Source organism: Rhinatrema bivittatum, chromosome 1 (genome assembly GCF_901001135.1).
Source record: "Rhinatrema bivittatum chromosome 1, aRhiBiv1.1, whole genome shotgun sequence".
In the NCBI taxonomy this organism is placed as follows: domain Eukaryota; kingdom Metazoa; phylum Chordata; class Amphibia; order Gymnophiona; family Rhinatrematidae; genus Rhinatrema; species Rhinatrema bivittatum.
In genome coordinates this window covers 333,733,869-333,755,709 of record NC_042615.1, presented here as the reverse complement: position 1 = coordinate 333,755,709, position 21,841 = coordinate 333,733,869, and the positions used below count along the sequence as shown (strand labels likewise).

Sequence of the window (21,841 nt, the reverse complement as noted above, 5' to 3'; positions counted from 1 at the left end):
CTAAGAATTGATGGGCTGAGGCTGTTTTCTTTGTGTGCAGAGATACAGCTAGTCTGGAGAGTGTGTCTGTGCAGTCGTTGGGCAGGAAGGCCTTTGCCACTGTGGTGTCCAAATCTGCTCCGATGAAAGTCAGGAGGTGAGATGGAGTCAGGTGGGATTTTTGATAGTTGATGAGAAATCCCAGAGAGTGTAGCAGATTGATAGTGAGCTTGAGAGCGTCGAGAGCTCCTTGCTTGGATTGGTTCTTGATGAGCCAGTCGTCCAGGTAAGGAAAGATGTGTATGCTTTTCTTGCGTAGATGGGCCGCCGCTACTGCTAGGCATTTTGTAAATACATGGGGTGCAGAGGCAAGTCCAAAAGGCAGGACCCGGTACTGAAAGTGTTGATGTCCCACTAGGAAACACAGGTACTTGCGGTGATGCGGGGATATTGGAATATGAGCGTAAGCGTCTTGAAGATCCAGAGTACAGAGCCAATCTCCTTTTTGCAGAAGGGAAAACATGGTGCCCAAGGACACCATCATCTCGCCGAGATAGCAGCTGCAGATACCTTGGTAGCAGTGTCAAAGATATCGATGATCTGATCTCATGCTTGCCTGCCTCAAAACCCTTGTTTACTAGGGTTTGGAATTGATCTTGAAATTGCTGAGGCAGGAAGTCTGTCAAGTCTTGTATCTGCTTAAATAAGACCCTATTATATTGGGTTATATAGAGCTGATAAGAGGCAATTCTGGAGATGAGCATTGATCCCTGGAAGACATGGTGACCAATGGCATCTAGGAATTTCTGTTCCTTGCCTGGGGGAAAGGAAGTATGAGGTTTTTATCTCCTTGCTCTTTTCTGGGCAGATTCTACAACCACAGATTGGTGATCCAATTGAGGTTTGTGAAAGCCTGGAGCTGACAGTATGAGATAGGTGGTGTCAGCTTTCCTGTTGACTGGAGCAACAGAGCCAGGATGTTCCCAGTTCTTTGAGGAAATCCAGAAGAACCTGGTGGATAGGGATGGAGGTTATTTCCTTGGGAGCATCCAGGAATTGCAGCAACTCCATCATTTGATGCCTATCATCCTGTTACATCTGTAATTAGAAGGGAACCAATTCAGACATCTCCTTCACCAAATTTATAAAGGAAAGGTCCTCTGGAGGAGAACGCTTGCTGTTTTCAGTAAGTGAAGATAGTGAAGGCAAATCATCGGTGTCTGGTGAAGAATCATCAGTCCAGGTATCATAGGGATCAGCACCTGCTCCTCTAGGGACTAGAGGAGGACAAGGCGGTGGGATCCCTGTAGGTCCTGGTCTAGGCTCCAAAGGACTCGAAGGAATAACTGGAGGCACCAGTGCAGGCATCGAGGGCATCGACAGATGATTCTGTGGCGCTGATGGACGTAGCGGTACCGATGGATGGATCAGTGGCACCAGACGTATCGGCATCGATGGCTGAGGCATCGGCAGAACTCCCGATGGAGGAATGCGGAACGGTGTTTCTCCTCCCGATGACTAAGTAAGCAGGGAGGGCACAGGAGCCATCGGTGACCCAGGGTCCATCAGTGGAAAAGCGGCCATGAGCGCTTCCATCCTCGAGAGCAGCGGTGCCAATGCTGCTGGAATTGGGTCAGTGGTCGGTTCCGCAATCGGTACCGGTGTCTGAAGAACTTGGAGTCTATGCATTGCCTTGTCGATGGCCTCCTCAACCATCCGGTCCAGTTCTTCTCGGAGACCTGGAGCAAGCAGCCCCGGCTCTGGAACAGAAGGAGGCAGAGGCATAGCTGGAGGGACCACCGTTAAAGGCGGAGTCGTGGCTTCAGATACCTTGTCGGGTGAGGGTTGCCTCTGTGACCCGGTCGCCGAAAAGGTCGGTGCCTTTTCTGGATGGGGTTTCTTCGACGGCGGCTCAGACAATGGCAAGGTTGATGATTCTGCTCCCTCGATGGTCCGAGACTTTCGATGCCGGGTTTATCTCTATGATCCCCACGGTCCTGAGGGGGCGTAGAGGGTGGTAAAGGCAGACAAGTCGTTTATGCCGGATGGTCACCGGCCAATACTGGTGCGAAGTTGACTGTGCCGGTTCTGACGACGATAATCGACGGAAAACAGGTAAAACAACTTACCGGAATACTGCGACTTGAAAAAGTTGAAGGGGGGACCCCTGAGGGGTAAATTAAATTTTAGTAATTCCATGAGGAAAATTCCTGTCAGGAATCTCTGCAGAGCTCCTTAACCGCGTGGCTACTGCTGCATGGAAAAAAGAAGACTGAAGGGGGACCCCTGCTGGCTGCAGGGTTAGTGCCATGCTGGGCATGTCCAGTAGGGACCAGTCAAAGTTCTGGAAACTTTGACAAAAGTGTTCCGTGATTGGGCTCCATCCTGTGATGTCACCCACATGTGAGGACTACCATCCTGCTTGTCCTGTGAGAATCAAAGTTACAGCCATACAACCTAGTAACAGGCCGATTCAGTAAAGTCTAACTTCAGTTAGTCAGCCAGAGTGACTCACTGCTCTCTTGATTAACAAATGTTGGTACCTATTCAAGTCACACTACCTCAACACCTTTCCAAGGTGAGTAACTGAACTGAACTTTTCAACCTTTTTACTTAGGTATACACTGCTTCTAGCTTATTTCTAGCTTCTGGCTACTTTTTGGGGGTTTTTGTTTAAGGTTTTTTTTTTTTGTTTGTTTTTTTTTTAATACATTCAGTTCTGCTTACTAGCTGCCTTACAGACTATTTAAAAATACAGTCTAACTTGTTTATTCACTGCCTTACTGTTAAAAGCACAAACACACTAAATAATATTCCCAAATAGTTAACTTTGCCCCAATACTTTTAAAAAAGAATGTCCCAAGCAAAAAAAAAAAAAAAAAAAAAAAACTTACTGATTCCTTTCAGCCACCAGCAAGGTGATCCTCTCCTCTCAGTGCTCCCACTCTGTTTGAAGCCGCAACATTTTCTTGATAAGATCTTGCCCTAATTAGTCAATCATCCAGATAAGGCTACATCATAATCCCTTCTTTCCTTAAATAGGCCACTATTACAGTTATGACTTTGATAAAAATACTTAGTGTCTTGAACAAGCCAAACGAGAGTACTCTAAATTAAAAATGCTTCTTCAGAATTCAAAAGCAAAAGATACCTCTGATGACTCTCCCTGATGGCAATGTGAAATCCTTCTCAAACCACTGCAAAAACTAACTACAGTGTCTCCATTCTGAAATGGAACATACAGACTGCTGTTTACCCCCTTTATATTGAGAATAGGCTTATCCTTCTTGGGAATTATAAAATAACTGAATAACATTCACAAATCTGAACATCGCACAGAACTGAAGTCACAGCACTCAACTTCAGGAGCTTCTGAAGCATTGCCTGAATCGCCAGCTTCTTGATGGGCAAGTCACAAGGAGAAACCATAAACGCATCAGGAATTGAAACAAAATCCAGAACATAATCGTATTTAACATCTAGAACCCACTGATCTGTGGTTATGTGGGTCACTCTTGGTAAAACTGTTGCCCGCAGAAATTACCAAAGAGTGAACACACCGCACTTCATTGGAGAGCATGACTTCTCAGAAGCAGCTGTTGAGTCAGATTTTGGTTTCCTGAACCCCTGAAGGACAGGTTCTTCCCCCTAAACCTAAAGGCTTGGGAACTAGAATGCTTGTCCAATCTATATCTTCGAGTCTCAAAATTGACCATAACCTCTATCTGCTTGATAGAAAGAGTGCCCTTTATCTTTAGGAAGTCTGAGGACTGGGATTTCCTAGGATCTTGACCTACAGATGCTCTCCAAACAGTAATTTCCCTTTGAAGGGTATCTAGCAAAAGCAGGTTTTGGGCCAAGTATCTGCTGACCAGTGCTGAAGCTAAAGCAGTCTCCTAGATGCTACAGCAGATGCTACTGAAGAAGCCCTTAGAAGATCATACAAGGAATGTGCTAGGAATATAGCTCCCGATTCCATCTGGGCAGCCTCTTCACTCTCTGGAAGATGCTGAACCGACAATGCTGCCACAAACAGCACTCTACTGAGAGAGCCATAGACATGAAAACATGCCTCAGAGGAATCTCAGTCTTTCTGTCCTGGGGATCCCTTGAGTGAAATTCCTCCCTCCGCTGGGATAATAGTTCTTCTGGTTACCACTAAAACCAGTGCTTACCATCTGAAAATGTTTCATGGCATCCTGCAAGATAAGATATAGCTTACAGAACTACTTCACCCCATGAAGCTTGGACTCCAGAAATTCCCAATCCGACACCATTTATTCTACTTCTGAACGATGAGGAAAAAGATGACTTAAAGGCACCTTTCGTAAATGGATCCCAGTCAGGAGCCTCTTCAATCTTGGTATCTGAGATCCTTAGGGATATCACAACCTTATCAATGAGGGATGCTACATAATTCTTATGAATTATCCTCAGAGGGAACTTCCCCCTCCTCCAGAGATTCAAACCTCCTCAGGATCTTTGGGCATTAAAGGAAGACATATCCTTTGAACCCACGGCCAACCTGGTTCACTTAGCAACTACCTCATCAAAAGCAGCTTCCTAAGGGAAAAGCACAAAATTGAAGACCCCGGAAGCTACTCCCTTCAACAAGCCTCTGAGTAGCACAGAAAGTTTGGTGAAGGAACCTAAAATCTGTAGAAAAATCACTAGATGCAGGCACAGAAGGAGTTAAAGACATAATAGAGGCCCATCCTCCAACAGCAGACATCTGCACTATATGAGAACAGCCCAAAATGGAAGACATTCCCACTGAATGCAAAGTTAACCACCCTGCATTTAGAGCAGGAATTGGAAGGTGCCCCCACTCTCACTGAGGCCTATTCTGTCACAGCCAACTATGCTCCACTGGAAGACTCTCTCTGCATCTCCCTACTCTTTGAGTGGGCTGTGCAAAAGTTGTCTGCAGAGGCAGCAGAGTACCTGCATCCACATGCACCCCGGAGATGGTCCTGCTCCTTTTCAATCACTGCGCTGAAAAGACATTGTGGCCAAGAAGTGCTCCAAGTAAGAGCAAACAGAACCCCCCTAAGTGAAAAAACACTTACTTCCAAATGCTACTGTACCCACCCTACTAGTGAAACACTCACACTGCCTCAGAGCTTTAGTTGCATGCAAGCCTTCCTGCTGCTTCTCAGAACAGTTCTTTTTTTATTTTCAACTTTACAAAAGACTTGATTCAATATGGCAGGGGTGGGGGGGGGGGGAAGGGGATCTTCCTCCCCCCCCTTCCCCAATTTAAGCTGATCACTAAGACCCGTCAGGTTCTAACAAACCCCCTTTTTGATGTTGGGAGATTCAGCAGCAGATCATGATAAAATGGGAAACCAGTAGCCTGCCTGCAAATTGCAGGGAACCAAGTCCCTGCCTTACCACCCAAAGGAGAGCCAGGTCCAGAAGAAAAATCCTGCTGTTACACAGAACGTCCTACCATCTATTAGAGGCAGAGAATACTGGGATTTTTCCTTGGCTGTACCACATATAAGTAGTAATAGTAACATCACAAGAAAAAAACTGTGTATTCTGGCTCCATCTGCTGGCAAGGGTGGGGGAACAACCCAATAGTCTGGTGCAGCAGGATGTGAAGGAAAGGAAAATTAACTGAAAATGGAAATTTTGTTCTTGTTTAACAGACAGTAAAACTGACGGAAAGGAGTTAGGCTTATATAACACAGAATGACTATGATGCATTTCTAATTACGAAAGAAATAGGACACAATGTTGTACCACAGTTTTCCCACAATTTCCAATACCAACTTTAACCTGTACAACATCTGCACTTCCAAATCATTCACTATGCTTTCCCCCTTTCCTCCATCTACTAAGTACAATGGGGCAATAGCATGGAAACAAGCTCTTATAGCCTAACAGAGGTAATAAGAGGCACTTGCTTGAGAGCATCATTAAGTCCCTTTCATGTTTTCTTTTATTGTTTTTATAATTATGATTTTTGGATTTTTAGCCCATCTTTCCAAATGATGCTCAAGGTACAATTCAGGTACAATAAGTCCCTTCCCAAAAGAGCTTACAACCTAAGTGGGTACCTGAGGCAACAGGAGATAAAATGACTTGCCTCAGCTCATTAACATCTTTTTGGGAAGCAGGATTTGAACCCTGTTTCCCAGATCTTCAGCCCATTGCTCTAAGTACTAAGTTACACCTCCTTGCAGAGCTGGAAAATATTTGAGGTGAGTTCAAATCGGGGACTTATGCAACAGCAACAGCAATATTACCTCCCTTTTCCTTCTGGTGTTCCTCACCTTACACACCCAAGTATATGGCTAGCTTCCACTGTTCTTTATTGTACTGAATGGAAACCTTTGGGTCATCTGATTTGATCATTCCTAGGTCTTATTTCTGCTTGACAGTTGCTAAGTTATCATCCTAGTAAGTAGCTAATGGGATTTTGCTCTCTAGGCGCATAGTATTACATTTGTGCTTCCAGACCCTTGGCCATTCTTGTGAGTCAACAATTTTTCCACCCCTCTATGTGACTACCCCATTACAGATGTTTGTCTGCAAACAACTTCATGAGCTTGCACACCTTCCAATGGCTAAAAGAGCAGAAGGCTATTCAGTATATAAAGTTGCTCATAGCCACTACCAGAATGAAGTACAGAGTAATGCAACTAGCTTCTTTAATCTCTTGAGATCTGTGAGAAAGCAAAATTGCTTACCTTGTAATAGGTGTTATCCCAGGACAGCAGGATGTAGTCCTCACATATGGGTGACGTCACTGAACGGAGCCCAGGCGGGAAAACTTTCTGTCAAAGTTTCTAGAAACTTTTGACTGGCCCAGAGAGGCCACTGAGCATGCCCAGCATGCTATGATATTCTCTGCCACAGGTGTCTCTTCAGTCTAGTGTGTAGCAAAAGCATTAGCAAAAAAGAATAAGAAAAATAGAAGGCCCAACTCCGCGGGGTGGCGGGTTGGTTCTGTGAGGACTACATCCTGCTGTCCTGGGATAACACCTATTACAAGGTAAGCAATTTTGCTTTATCCCAGGACAAGCAGGATGCTAGTCCTCACATATGGGTGATTAGCAAGCTAGAGGCTGAGCCATTTTGTAATGGAATGTTGTGGTTGAAATGAGTCAGCCGAGGATTGCAGCACATTGGATGTAGAAGGAGTTGGGTTTAAGCTGGAAACAAGTTCTTTAAGACAGATTGTCCATAGGCTGAATCTTGTCTTCCTTGCTTGTCCAAACAGTAATGAGCTGCAAAAGTGTGAAGTGAACTCCATGTTGCTGCTTTACATATGTCAAGTATTGGCACTGAACGATAGTGTGCTACTGAAGTTGACATTGCTCTTACTGCATGTGCTTTTACTCGCCTTTGGAGAGGAAGGCCTGCTTGTTCGTAACAAAACTGTATACAATCTGCTAACCAATTGGATAGAGTATGTTTACCCACTGCTTTGCCTGGTTTGTTTGGGTCATAGGAAACAAATAGTTGATTAGTTTTTCTGTGGACTGCAGTGCGGTTTAAGTAGAAAGACAGAGTACGCTTACAATCTAAGGTGTGTAAGGCTCTCTCTCCTTGGTGAGAGTGAGGCCTTGGAAAGAATGTGGGTAAAACTATAGATTGGTTTAAGTGGAATTCCGTAACTACCTTAGGGAGGAATTTAGGATGAGTACGGAGAACCACTATCATGTAAGAACTTAGTGTAGGGTTCATATGTGACAAGTGCTTGTAACTCACTAACTCTTCTAACTGATGTAATGGCTATGAGGAAGATAGTTTTCCATGTAAGAAATTTTAAGTCACTGGAATCAATGGGTTCAAAAGGAGAACGCATGAGTCTAGTTAAAACCAAATTTAGATCCCATTGTGTGACTGGGTGTCTAATTGGTGGTTTTAGGTGAATTAAACCTCTCATAAACCTGCTGACAAGAGGTTGTGTAGAGATAGGTGCATCTGCTATCTGATTATGATAAGCTGAAATTGCACTTAAATGTACTCTTACAGATGAAGTCTGCAGACCAGATTCTGAAAGGTGGTACAAGTAGTCCAGTAAAGACTTTGTAGGGCAAGTGAAAGGATTGATGTCGTTTTGCTTGCACCACAAAGTGTATCTCTTCCATTTGGAAGCATAGTTCTTTCTTGTGGAAGGTTTACATGAAGCTATAAGAATTTGGGATATGTTGGATGAAAGATTGAGTGGTTGCAAGATCAAGCTTTCAACATCCAAGCTGTCAGTGATAGGGATTGAAGGTTGGGATGTCGCAACCGACCCTGATCCTGAGTTATGAGAGTGGGAGCTACTCCCAGTCGAATGGGATCCTTGACTGAGAGGTCTAGAAGTGTGGGAAACCATACTTGTCGAGGCCAATATGGGGCTATGAGAATCATGGTCCCCTTGTCCTGTTGTAGCTTCACTAGAGTTTTGGTTATGAGTGGTATCGGAGGATACGCGTAGAGTAGGCCTGAGTTCCAAGGGCGAGCAAAGGCGTCCTTGGATGGCCTGTTGTTCAGGTTGTATAGGCAACAATACCACTTTGTGATTCAGATGTGATGCAAAGAGGTCTACTGTTGGTTGTCCCCAACGTTGAAATATCCTGGTCACTACTGTGGGATCCAGGGACCATTCGTGTGGTTGGAATTGACGACTGAGTCTGTCCGCCACTACATTGTGAATGCCTGCTAGGTAAGTGGCCTTGAGAAACATGGAGTTGTTCAAGGCCCAACCCCATATCTGAGCTGCCTCTTGACAAAGGAGATACGAACCTGTCCCTCCTTGCTTGTTGATGTACCACATGGCTACTGTGTTGTCTGTTTGGATCAGCACAGTCTTGTTTGTAAGGCAGTCTTTGAAGGCATGCAGAGCATAACATATAGCTCGAAGTTCCAGGCAATTGATTTGAAATGTTGCTTCGAGCTTTGTCCATGTTCCTTGTGTTTGGAGATTCCCTATGTGAGCTCCCCAACCCAAGGTGGATGCATCTGTAGTCAGAGTTATTTGTGGGACTGGTTGTTGAAAAGGAAGGCCTTTGCACAAATTGTCCTTGTTCACCCACCACAGTAGAGAAGAACGTAGTTGGTGGGTTACTTGAATTGGAGAATAAAGTGGTTGAATGGCTTGGATCCATTGTGATCTTAAAGTCCATTGAGTTATCCTCATTGCTAGTCTTGCCATAGGAGTGACATGAACTGTGGATGCCATGTGGCCTAGTAATGTTAGAAACTGATGAGCTGTTGCTTGTTTCTTGGAGTGAATCGAGTTTGCCAGTAGAGACAATGTGTTTGCTCGATTTTCTGGTAGAAATGCCTTTGTGAGGTTGGTGTTCAAATCTGCTCCTATGAATTGTAGGAGATGGTTTGGAGTTAGATGTGATTTTGGATAATTGATGAGAAATCCCATGGAGTGCAGTAGAGCAATAGTTCGGTTGAGAGACTGTATTGCTCCTTGTTGAGATTGGCTTCTGATGAGCCAATCGTCCAGATATGGGAAAACATGTACACCTTCTTTGTGTAGTTGTGCAGTTATTACTGCCAGACATTTGGTGAACACTCTTGGGAGCAGAAGCTAGTCCGAATGGTAGCACTCTGTATTGGAAATGTTGAAGGCCCACCATGAAGCGCAGATACTTGCGAATAGGAGGGTATATTGGTATATGGGCGTAAGCATCTTGAAGATCCAGAGAACAGAGCCAATCTCCTGCTTGAAGAAGTGGGAGTATTGTGCCTAGGGAAACCATCCTGAACTTTTCTTTCTTTAGAAATTTGTTGAGATTTCTGAGGTCGAGGATGGGACGTAGGCCTCCAGTTTTCTTTGGAATGAGGAAATATCTGGAGTAGAATCCCCTGCCCTGCTGAGACCTGGGCACTGGTTGAATAGCCATGGCTGTCAGGAGGGTGGATAATTCTATTTGTAATTGAATTATTTGGGAATTGTGTTGTGGGTAGGAAGTTGGTGGGAATTCTGGAGGAATTGAGAGAAAATTTAGTTTGTAGCCGTGAGCTACAATGGAAAGTACCCATTGGTCTGAAATAGGAAATTCTTCCTCCCACTGGTATGTGTTTGGGGTTTAGGAGGGAGGGCCTGTTCTCTGGACTGTTGTTCAAAAACCCGTAGCTGGACCAGTCTGTGGAGGAGGCTGGGTACGGGCTGTTCTTGGTTGCCTGGCTTGAGAGCGCTGGGTAGGCCTAGAAGGTCTAGCCCTGGTAGGCTGATTGTAGTACCTTCTTGGTCTGTAGTATGGTCGTCTAGGTTCTCGACGAGGAAAACGCCTAGGGGCCTGAGTTGTTGGTTCTTGTGGTAATTGGGACAGCTGTCTTAAGGTCTCTGTGTGATCCTTAAGTTGTTGGACAGCATCCTGTACTTTTTCCCCAAACAAATTATCTCCACGACATGGCAGATCTACAAGCTTGCCTTGCACTTCAGGCCTGAGGTCTGATGCTTTCAACCAGGCCCATCTTCGTGCTGTAATGCCAGCTGCTGCTGTTCTTGAGGCTGTGTCAAAATTGTCATAAGCAGCCCTTACCTCATGTTTCCCAGCCTCCAGGCCCTTGGTAATGATGGTTTGTGCTGATTCTTGGAATTGTTCTGGGAGAGAATTCGTAAAGTGTTCCATTTGCTTCCAGAGATCCCTTTGATACTGTGTCATATACAGTTGATAGGCGGAGATTCTGGAAGATAGAAGTGCACCTTGGTACACTTTTCTGCCAAGGGAGTCTAGAAAACGATGATCCTTCCCTGGAGGAGCTGAAGAATGTGGACGTACCCTTTTAGACTTTTTCTGGGCAGATTCTACCACAGATTGATGTGGTAGCTGTGTCTTTTGAAAGCCTGGTGCTTGCTGCACTAGGTAGGTAGTGTCTACACGTTTGTTAACTGCTGGAACCGTGCATGGGTGTTCCCACACAATTGTTGTTGTAGGTCCAACAGGACTTCGTGGATAGGAATTGCTAAGACTGTTTTGGTGGGTCCACAAACTGTAGTACCTCTAGGGTATGTTGCCTTGAATCTTCTTCTGATGAAAGCTTGAATGGTATTGTATCTGCCATTTCTTGGACAAAACTGGAAAAGGATAAGTCCTCTGGTGGGGATCTTTTCCTTACTTCAGGAGGTGAGGGTTCGGACATGAACTCCTCAGAAGAGGTGTTTGATCTTTGATCATCCCAAGAATCTTCTTCATCTGGTTCTTGATAGGGAGTTCTTGGGGTTTTTCTTAAGTTAGTGGAAACACCTGATGGTCCAGGTAAAGGTTCATCGATAGAAATCATTGGAGGAATGTTTTCAATGGTTTTCTGAGGAGTTGTGTCTGACTTTTTGATATTTTTGTAACAGACGTTGAAAAAGTGCTAACTCCTGAGGGTCACTATCATCTGGGACTGTTGTCATCGATGAAATGATAGGTGGCCTCGACGTCGTTGTCGAGGGTGGTCCTCTCGGTGTCGATACTGTCGATGGTGGTATCATCAAAGTCATCGGTATCGATGAAAAAGATGGGATTTGAGCATATATCGACGTCGATGACGTAATAATCTTTGGTGTCGACGTCGAATCCCTCTGTACCGGAGTCAAGAATGACCCCGGCATCAGTGTTACCACCGGCATCGGCAAGTTTGCCGGCATCGATGTAGTAATCATCGGCATCGACAACGAAGTCGGTACTGCAAGTTGTTCCTTCAGAGCCTGTGAAATCGCTTGTCGGATTATATCTGACAATTCCGGCCGCGCAACCGTTGGGATCAGAGTGGTTGAGGGCGGTGGCGTAGGCTGAAGCACAAGTTCCTGAGACGTACCTTGTGTTGGATCTGGTGTTGGCAATGGAGTCTAGGTAGGCCGAGGCGTTGACAACTCAGACATCTCCTGAAGTCTAGGCCGCTTCGCTGTCGAGGCTTCCTGGGAAGCAGGATCGGACAACGAGGGGCTTCGATGCCGGTGTCGATGTTTCGACTTCGATTTTTCTGTCGATTTTGTCGACGTCGAGGACGATGAAGGGGACGAATGATCCCCCGACGGTCCCAGGCGAGGTTTTTTAAGGACTATGCGCTTAGTCGCTCCAGCCGGAGACGACTTCGATGACTGTGATGGAGAAGGTATAAGTTGCAGGCTGAATAAATGCTCCATTTTTTCGAGCCTGGTTTTTCGGGTTTTTGGCGTCATCTCCACGCATTGTGGACAGTTATGAACATCATGTTTATCTCCCAGACACATCACACATTCGGTGTGTGGGTCTGTAAGAGACATTTTTCTTGTACAAACAGGGCATTTTTTGAACCCTGTTGACATTGTGAAAAATCGACAGCCGTCGATTCGACTGAGGAGAATCTTTTACTCCTTGAAACAGAAAATTTAAGACTGGGTTACTTACCGGCCGGCCGGCAAGGAAAAACACCGAGAGATTTTCTGTGAGAGAGAATATCAAACTCAAGACTATTAAGTCGAGAGAAAAACAGTTGAGAAACTCAACGGCTCCGGACCCGCGATGCTAACTGCAGCGCGGAAAAACGAAGACTGAAGAGAGACACCTGTGGCAGAGAATATCATAGCATGCTGGGCATGCTCAGTGGCCTCACTGGGCCAGTCAAAATTTCTAGAAACTTTGACAGAAAGTTTTCCCGCCTGGGCTCCATTCAGTGACGTCACCCATATGTGAGGACTAGCATCCTGCTTGTCCTGGGATAATTACCTTCATCATATTCATAACTGTTCTGAGGACCAAGGGGCTCAGAATTCAAATCATCAATATGGAAACAAGCTGTGTAAACAAATGGGTCTTCAGGCCAACCTAAAGTAAGACAATGTATTTTTTGTCAGAATCTCAATTAAAAATGCCCCTCTGCATTTTCCCTCATTAAGCACACCCCTGATAAGGTAGGCACATAGAGGAGTGGAAACATTAATGGTGACTCACAAGAATAGCCAAGGGTCTGTTTGTTTTTTTTGCCAGAATCTGTTAAGACTGCACCTCCTTGCTATTTTCCCTCATTAAGTACACCCCTGATACCATGCCTAGATGATACATACCTTTGTTGGTCAAGAGGACTGGAGGAAAAATCTCCTCAGAAACAAAGTCAGTGAATTCATTTGACCAGCAAGGGGTTGCTAGTATAGCAATAGTGATCTTCCCTCCCTGGGACTGAATGTATTGCCCCAGTCAGCTCTGGACAAAAGATCTAACCACCACAGTGAGCCAAGCAAAAACAGTTTAAAATGTTATTTTAAATGAACTGATACATACAGCTTGACCATATACAGCTTCCTGGGGCTTCCCACTGGCATCTAGTCCACCATGTACATAGGAAGAATTCCGTCCATAAAACCTGAAAAGATATTGACATTTTAAAAGCAAACACACTCATTCAGGGTACACTAAACTTGAACTTTAGCAGTTTTCTGTTGCTTTACAACTTTTCAGTTTTTTTCAATCCATGATCTCCAGATGATACTTACTTTATAACAAAGATTTATATCACCATAGAAAACATTTCAGAACCCACAACCAAAGTGGTTAACAGTCATAACAGCTCAACATCTAAAAGTAAGTTCTTTGAGAAGAGAGATCTTAGAACTGTTTTTGGTACAATACAATGAGCACATACAATTCTCCATAGTTATCCCATGGAATACTTAATCAGGATTTGTATTTATTTATTTAAAAATGTTTATAAACCACCTTTACAACAAATGTTTGTCAAAACGGTTTACAATGATTAAAATGTACATAATACATATCATAAAATGACAAAAATAAACATACAAAAAACAGTAAACATTAACAATTTTGTGATTTAAAACCTGGAGGCAAGACTGTCTCAGTGTTCATTGATGAGCGGATGGATTAACCTTAGAAGTGTTATTGAGAAGTAGACAGTGATCCAAAAGCTAGAGAGAAAAGGTATGTTTTTAGGTCTTTCTTATTAAATTTTTGTAAGATGTTATCTGCCTTAGGTAATCTGAGATGAAATTCTAGAGTGAGGAGCCAACGACTGAGAAGGCATATCATCAAGCCTCACAAGACAGACAGTAGGGACTTCCAGGAGATTTGTATGTGAAGAGCATAATTGCCTATTATATTGTTATAGTATACTGTATTGAGGCTTACCATTTTCCTTTCAAATATTTTCAATAATATGGATACACAATGTAGATAAAAAGGATAAATAAAACAAGTTCTTTCTTTAAACAGTTGCTAATTAATATAAGAAGCACTGAGCTACTAATGAAAAAGGCATGAGCTAAATAAATGAAAGCATACCAGGCTCCAGCAATCTCACAGATGACTAAAGCTTGAAAAACAGAAACCTTGCCTATATTCAGAATCCCCAGTTTCTATAGCAGCTCAGGTGTAAATTCTGCGGCAAGAATTCAGACATTCTACAGCAATTCTGTGGCACATTTGAATGAATATACAGGCAGATGGAACACTGGTGCACGGAACACAGGTGCCCATGATTGAGCGCCCGCTCTCCTAATGAGTGATCAACCGCTCCGGGTGCCCGATTTAATATTTAAATCAGAGGCTGCGGTAAAAAGGAGGCGCTAGGGGAAACTGTGTGCCCCTAGCGCCTCCGTAGCAGCGAGTGCCCAGAAGAGGTGGCTATCTGTGCATTAGGAAAACGGACGCTCAGTTTTATGAGCATCTGTTTTCCTAACCTGATCGCCAGCACATTTTAATTTTTTTCTTTTTTGGACAGTTCTAATTTTTCAGTGAATCCACTTAATATCCCCACAATATTAAGTCGGAGTAAGTACAGAAAAGCAGTATTTTCTGTTTGCTGTACACTTTTTGGGCTCCTTAAAAAGGAATGCCTGCTCCAGGACAGGCGTTAATTTTGGAGAGTAAAAGGGTGTGCATTGGGTGCACTTTTTTTTTTTTTGCATTGGGTGGGGGGGGGGGGGGGAGAGCTAATTGCCTCATCAACATGAACTTACATTATTAGCTATTAGCTTTGAGGGGGAGGGGGGGGGGGAATGTTGGACGCGCATTTTGGACCTGCTAATCTCCTTATAGCATAAGGGGTTGTGGATGCGCGTCCAACCACGGGTTAACAATGCGCTCTATTGAGCGCACTGTATTGCATCGGCCCCATAGAGTGGCTTGCACAAGTGTTTGACCCCTAAAAAAAGTCAGCAGATTGCAAACCAGTATGCTCTTAAAATAAATTTTCAAAATCACAATTCATTATTTATCTGCATTTTTTGTAAAATAAACTAAACTGAAAAATGCTACTTGCATATCTATTCAACCCGTATTGTGGAAGCTCCAAGTTTACACAGATGAAAGATATTGTCTTATAAATTGGCTTACAACTGATCGCTAACTATGAATCATTAAAAAAAAAAAGGTCAGCTTTTCTGGATAAAAGATACCTTAATTCCAATACCATTGGGTCAGTAAGTTTAAAACCTTTACAACTACTGCTCAATGCAGCCGCGCACCTCATTTCTGGAACCAAATGACGGGATCATATCACACCCATCCTGATGGATTTACACTGGTTACCCATTAGCAAACGTATTAAGTACAAAATCGCAGTTATTACTTATAAATTTATTTCTGACTCTATTCCTTCAAGGGGCAATGCTTTATTACATCTATATTGCCCCACTCAACAACTTCACTCTTCACAAAGAGGCCTTGATGTACCTTCCCCATACCATGCAAGGCTATGTCCAGCCAGGGACGGTGCTTCTTCTGTTCCGGCACCAATTTTGTGGAATATTTTCCCAGTGGAACTGCGACTAGCAGACAGCTTAAACACATTCAAATCCCTATTAAAAACATGGCTTTTTAAACAGGCTTTTTATTAAGCTATGGCATTATTGCAAGCATCTCCTGATTTGGCCACTGTCTGTCCATATTGAAGTATATTTCCTGATACATGTATGCAATGAATTATTTTATTTATATTTATTTATTTATATATATTTATTTATTTATTTTTTTAAAGAATTTTATTGATTACAAAGAAAAACAGAACAGTAATAGAACCAAATACAGATAGCTTCCTTAAAAGGAACAGTGATCAAATACAAAAAGGAGCTATCACTGTGACCCACTCAAACCCCCCTAAGGCATTCACAACAAGTTAGCATACAACTTCACAAAAGCCTGGGAGCATGGAATCAATATACAGAACTACAGAATTCACTAGACTAAGTCAGCATCAGAATCAAAATACTGGGTATAAAGATAACGGGAAATTAGGTAACAGCCACAGCCGAGTTGAGCTTGAGAGAGCCACAAATGTGAAGAGGGAAGGTCTGGCCCATCAAGAAGCTAATAAAATCTTATGTAGAAAAAAAATCAAGAAAAGCTTTCCAAACAGCATGAAAGGAAGCCATCTGATAGTTCTGCACGGCAGCTGTGGAAGCCAGTCAACAGTGAATATGTAATCTATCCCAAACCCTTTGAAAGGAAGGCATTCCCTTCTTGTTTCCAGCCATTTTATGTATGTTTTTATGCTGTACATCGCCTAAGTTTTTTTAGGCAATTAATAAATTTTAAAGATAAACAAACTGTGAATCTGAAGGAAAGCTGTGAAAATGAAAACCAAAGAGCACTCTAAGGAAATTAAAGTTATAGACAAGCCCAAGATAGGAAAGGCTTCACAATAATATCCAAGTGCTTGGATATCAGTACCTGAATATAAACAGATGTGATATCTCAGATCGAATGTCGGTATATAAAAATAATAAATAAATAAAAATATCTCAGCGAGCACTGCTGGATCAACTGTGAGGAAAAGGAAGTTGCATCATACTACCTAGACAAGTCCATCTCTCAAAACTCAGCATCAGAGCAAGGAAGAGACTTGTGAGGCAAGCCACAGAGGCCAACAATCACTCTGAAGGAGCTACAGAATTCAGTGGCTGAGACTGGAGTGGAGCTGCGCCAGTCAACCATAATCAAGAGCTCTGCAAACTGGCCTGCTTGGGAGGGTGGCTAGAAAGAAGCCATTACTTAAGAAAATCTACATCAAAGCACGTCTGGAGTTTGCCAAAAAGCAGAGTGACCCAGCTAAAATGTGGGATAAGGTTTTGTGGTCGGATGAGATAAAAATTGAGCTTTTTGGCCAAACTTCAAAATGCTGTGTGGCAAAACCTAGCACCACCCATTCCCACAGTAAAGTATGGGATGGCAACATCATGTCGTGAAGATGCTTTTCCTCAGCGAGGACTGGGCATCTTGTTAAAATTGAAGGATGGATGGATGAATGGATGGAGCAACATACAGAGAGCAACTGCAACATACATAAGATGACCTGTTTCAGTCTGCTAAAAAACTAAAACTTGGAAGAAAGTTCACCTTTCAGCAGGACAATGATCCTAAGCACAAGGCCAAAGCAACACAGAAGTGGCTGAACAGCAAAAAGGTGAATGTTCTATAATGGCAAAGTCAAAATCCAGATCTCAAACCAATCGAGAATCTGTGGCACTATTTGAAAATTGCAGTCCATAAGCGTCATTCAACCAACCTGAAGCAAATCTGCAGGAAGAATGGGAAAAAATAACTCCCAGTGTGCAAAGCTGGAAGAAACTTACCCCAACCAACTTAAAGCTGCTACTGTGGCAAAAGGTGGTTCTACCAAGAACTAGTCTGAAGAGTTTGAATATTTATGCAAGCAGCATTTTTCAGTTTTTAATTTTATTTTACAAAAAATGCAGAGAAATGATGAATTGTGACTGAAAATTTACTTTAGAGCATACTGTTTGCAATAAATATACTGTCTGGAAGAATGTGTAAGTGTCATTTGTAATCCACACAAATCTGTTGACTTTATGGGCTTGAATACTTTTGCAAGCCACTGAACATAAAATTTATATTAATAAAATTTATATTAATATGTAAAGCTATTTTACCTTATAAAAACAAAGAGCTTTTCCAATCTTTCTGGTGTGTCTGGATATTTGATTTTATATTTCTCCATTTCAGTTTCAATTGCTTTCTTTGTCCTCTATTCTATCCTCTCCTCATATAGCTTGTCACTGCAGCCTATCTTCCTCCCTCAACCTCAGGCCAATCTTTCTCTCTTCTTCCTCCCCTTGGGATGATGCTCTGCACTCTCTCAGCCCTTCCGACCCCAAGCCATTTCTCTCCTTTCCTCTAATTTGGCAGAAGGGTAGCATCTGCCTTTACCTGCTACCTGGATTTGACTGCATAAAACACAGTAGTACTAGCATGTGGCTCAATGGTTCAATTGGGTCTTGGCTTTATAAGGCAGACGCAGAAAGAACCATCGCTCCTGTCCTCCACTTCCTGCCATCATCTCTCTGCACAAGGGGTGTTGGGGGTGATCCAACAGCCACTAAAGACTTCTGGTTTCCCACAATTCCATGGTGGATTCCTCTCAGGGAGAGGGGGGGGGGGGGGGGGGATTCTGCAGCCCTTGGCATGTCCATGGGAGACCAGAGCCTCTACCAATGCTATAGCATATGATGCCCCAATAAAAAAAAAAGATATCCCAGAGACAGAGAACTCAACTTTGATTTTTAAACAAAGTACATGGCTTTTGCAAAGAACTTCCATTTTTCTAAATCTGTAAAGCAAGTTTATTTACCCTAAGCTCCATAGACAGCAGGATGAATGATAGGTGATGTCATCCAACAGTAAGGAACAAATCCATCTCTGAGTATGGAGGTTCCTGTCTGTTGTCTCAAGAGTCCCTTGGTCTATTGTAGAGTTTAGTTTTAGATATCTATTCACCAGAAATACAAGTGACTAATAAGAATGACCAATTCATCCTGCTGTCTACAGAGAACCCAGTTTATGTTAAGCAAACTTACTTTTTCCATCGACAAGCAGGACTGAATTAGCCATGACATGTCGGAAGACCCAAGATGAGGTATGCATACAAAGCAATACTGGGGGGAAAAAAAAAAGCAACCTGACCCCACCAGTGAAGAGCCTTCCCATTATGAAATAGAGGAGAAAGTATAGAGACTGGACTGAATGTGGTGCCTGAATGAAGGGGATTCACCCTGGCTGCAAGTGGAGACTGGAGGATGTAAAGGATATGAGAATTAGAGGGAAAATAATGGAAAGAGGGGACAGGGGTGTAATTGGGGAGGAGGGAGCTGGGGCTTCCCTCCTTCTCCATTTCAAGTCCTCCCTCACTCCTTATTCTCTTCTTCATCCCAATATTTCACCATCAACAAACAGGCCTGAATTAGCCACAACACATGGGTGATGTCATGCAATGGTGCCAAACGGACCCTTCATTCCTAGCACATAAAGCTTTTGATCAATTGAGCATGCATGGGAGTTCCTGTACACACTGCATCATGGGTTCCTCAGTCTCTTTGTCCAAACTTCCACTCAGATTTGTACCCCCCCCCCCCCCCCTTCTGATTTGGTACTTTGTAGTTTTCTTTCTTCTTTTAACTTGTTTTGAGTTGACTTGCTGCCTCGGCAGCCCCTCAGCAGCAATTTCAGTGTTTCCAGGAATGTCTGGCTTCAAGGCAGCTACTTCTAGTGTGTGGCTAAAAGATATCCATCACTGATGGCAATATTTGTTACATATGTTTGGGGGCCAGATCATGACATAGCCAACTGCTATGATTGTGGCCTCATGTCAGAGATCCCAGAGGAACTGGGTCTGGAAGATTGAAGAACTTTGCAAGTCAGTAAAAAGCTGACATAATTCCAATGATTCTTCATTCTGGGTCAGTGAAGACAAATAATTTGAGGTGAGTTTGTTTTTTTGTATGTTTAAGGTGTGTTGATATTTTCTGAGATTGATTTGTGGTTGCGTCTATTTTATGTTTTTAGAATAGCAGAACCAGTCCCCTGATGCAGGCAGCTAATTGCTGCTGAAATGCTGCAGTGCCAGGTGATGGCTATAACTGCGTTTGCCAGATTAAGGGTTCCTTTAAGAGCAGTCCTAGAACAAATCAGAGACGAGAAATGGGACCTGAGACACAAACTTGGGGATGTTATGCAGACAGTTTACAGCTTGACCCGTGTTTTGTAGCTGTTGCCGCTAATCTTACACAATCACAGAATCGGAAGCGGTCAAAGGTGGGGATACAGACTCTGCTAGGTCAGACCAGCTTAGAGCATATGAGATTGAGTCCGATAAGAACAGAATTGGGACGAAAAAAACTGTAGGATCCTCAAGGATAGAGCCTGAATACCACTGCATTGGGACTATTGCTACAGCAGCCAGGACGGCAGTGCGGATTAAATAAAAAGTGTTCTCATTTGTTGAACAGACATTACTTTTTTTTTTTTTTAGTTTGAGATTTATACACATTTATGTGCTTTTTCCCTTTTTCGTCTGGGATATATATTGGGGTGCGAGTCGAAGTGATTGTTGTGTTTGTATTTGTGTTAGTCTGTTGTGTATTGGGTGGGTTTGTTTGTCTGTATTTGTGTTAGTCTGTTGGGTGGGTTTGTGATGTAAGGTTAAATAAAGAAGTCATAATAGAAAATTGTTTTATAATAATAAATAAATATCAGACCTTAATAATGAGGAACACATGTATTTTTTGGATGTCCTTAGATATTACTGTAGGTCAGTGATGGCCAACCTTTTGAACTCAGTGTGTCAAAATTCATAAAAAAAACCCGAGCATAACTCGGGCAGTGTGTCACTTCTAGAAAAATCCATAATTTTGTGATATTTGTAGCTCTAATTAATAACAAAGTTATCATTTTAATATATGTACTGTATTTATTAATAAAGCAAAAACAAATAATTCTTTACCTTACCTGCTTAGTGACTTTTTTGTTGCTGAATTTCATTGGCTAAATCTTCAATTGAAGGTTGGTATTTCGTACACTTCAAGCCCAAGCAAGCGTTACAAACTTCATCTGTCAGTCTGTTTCTTTTAATGACTCCCATTCATTTTCTCACACTACCTCCCGATCCCCCAGGCATGCACACATTCATTCTCACACACACAGACCCCCAGGCAGGCACCCATGCATTCACACACATACACCCCCAGGCAGAGTCCCATGCACACACTAAAGGCAGACTCCCCTCTCTTTCTTTTGCCAGCAACCTCAGAACCTCTCTCATTCCTCTGCTGCCACTGTCACTGCTGCCACATGGCTATTGGGGAGGTGCCAATTCCTGCTACTGACACTGAAGTCCATTCTGCTGCCTCCTCTGTGCAGGCCCTGTAGGCTTCCACTTTCTCCATGCTGATCTCGTACATTGTGAGATCCGTAGAGAAAGTGCTATTCTTGCACATTCACAAAGATTACATGTGCCAATCACTAAAAAGTAATCTATATTTTTTTTTGCCTTTGCTGTCTGATCTTAGTTTTCTAATTGGTTGGCCACAGGCTTTTTTTTTTTCCACTTTCCCTTTCTTATTTTTTTTGCCAATTCCTTTTATATTGCCTTTTTTTCTGTTTCTTTTCTCTCCATCTTCTTCCCTCAGGGGAAGAAGATGGAGAGAATGAGTCAGGTTCTCATTCTCACATGCATTTCTTTCTCTCACACACACACAGGCTCTCACTGTCACATGCTCTCTCATACAATCATTCATACACACAATTTCTCACTGGCACATGCTGTCTGACTTACACACTCAGGCTCTCTCTCACTCACACATGCTCAAGCACAGGCTCTCACTCTCACATGCTCTCTCTCATACAATCATTCGTACACACAGTCTCTCACTGGCACATGCTGTGTGACTCTCACACACAGGCTCTCTCTCTCTCACATGCTGTCTTGCTCAAGCACATGCTGTCTCTGCAAACATTCAGGTCCTCACTCTCAAACACAATCTCCCAACTCATCTCATACACGCACGCACACACACACACACACACACACACACCCTCTACAGACCCTCAGCCTCTCTCTCACCTCTGGGCCTCCTCTTCGCGGGTCGCCGCAGGATGGGCCCTGCAGCGGCCCTGCTACCGGG

General features: G+C 43.2%; 1 protein-coding gene across 3 annotated transcripts in view; it reads right to left on the bottom strand.

Moving 5' to 3' along the window:
• Nucleotides 1-21,841, bottom strand: part of G3BP2 (G3BP stress granule assembly factor 2) — a 170,067-nt gene that overhangs the window by 111,003 nt on the left and 37,223 nt on the right. For all 3 annotated transcript variants that reach the window (XM_029598259.1, XM_029598279.1, XM_029598269.1), the window contains exon 3: nucleotides 13,191-13,272. In XM_029598259.1, coding sequence (XP_029454119.1) covers nucleotides 13,191-13,272 — 82 coding nt within the window. The remainder of the gene's footprint in view (nucleotides 1-13,190; nucleotides 13,273-21,841) is intronic.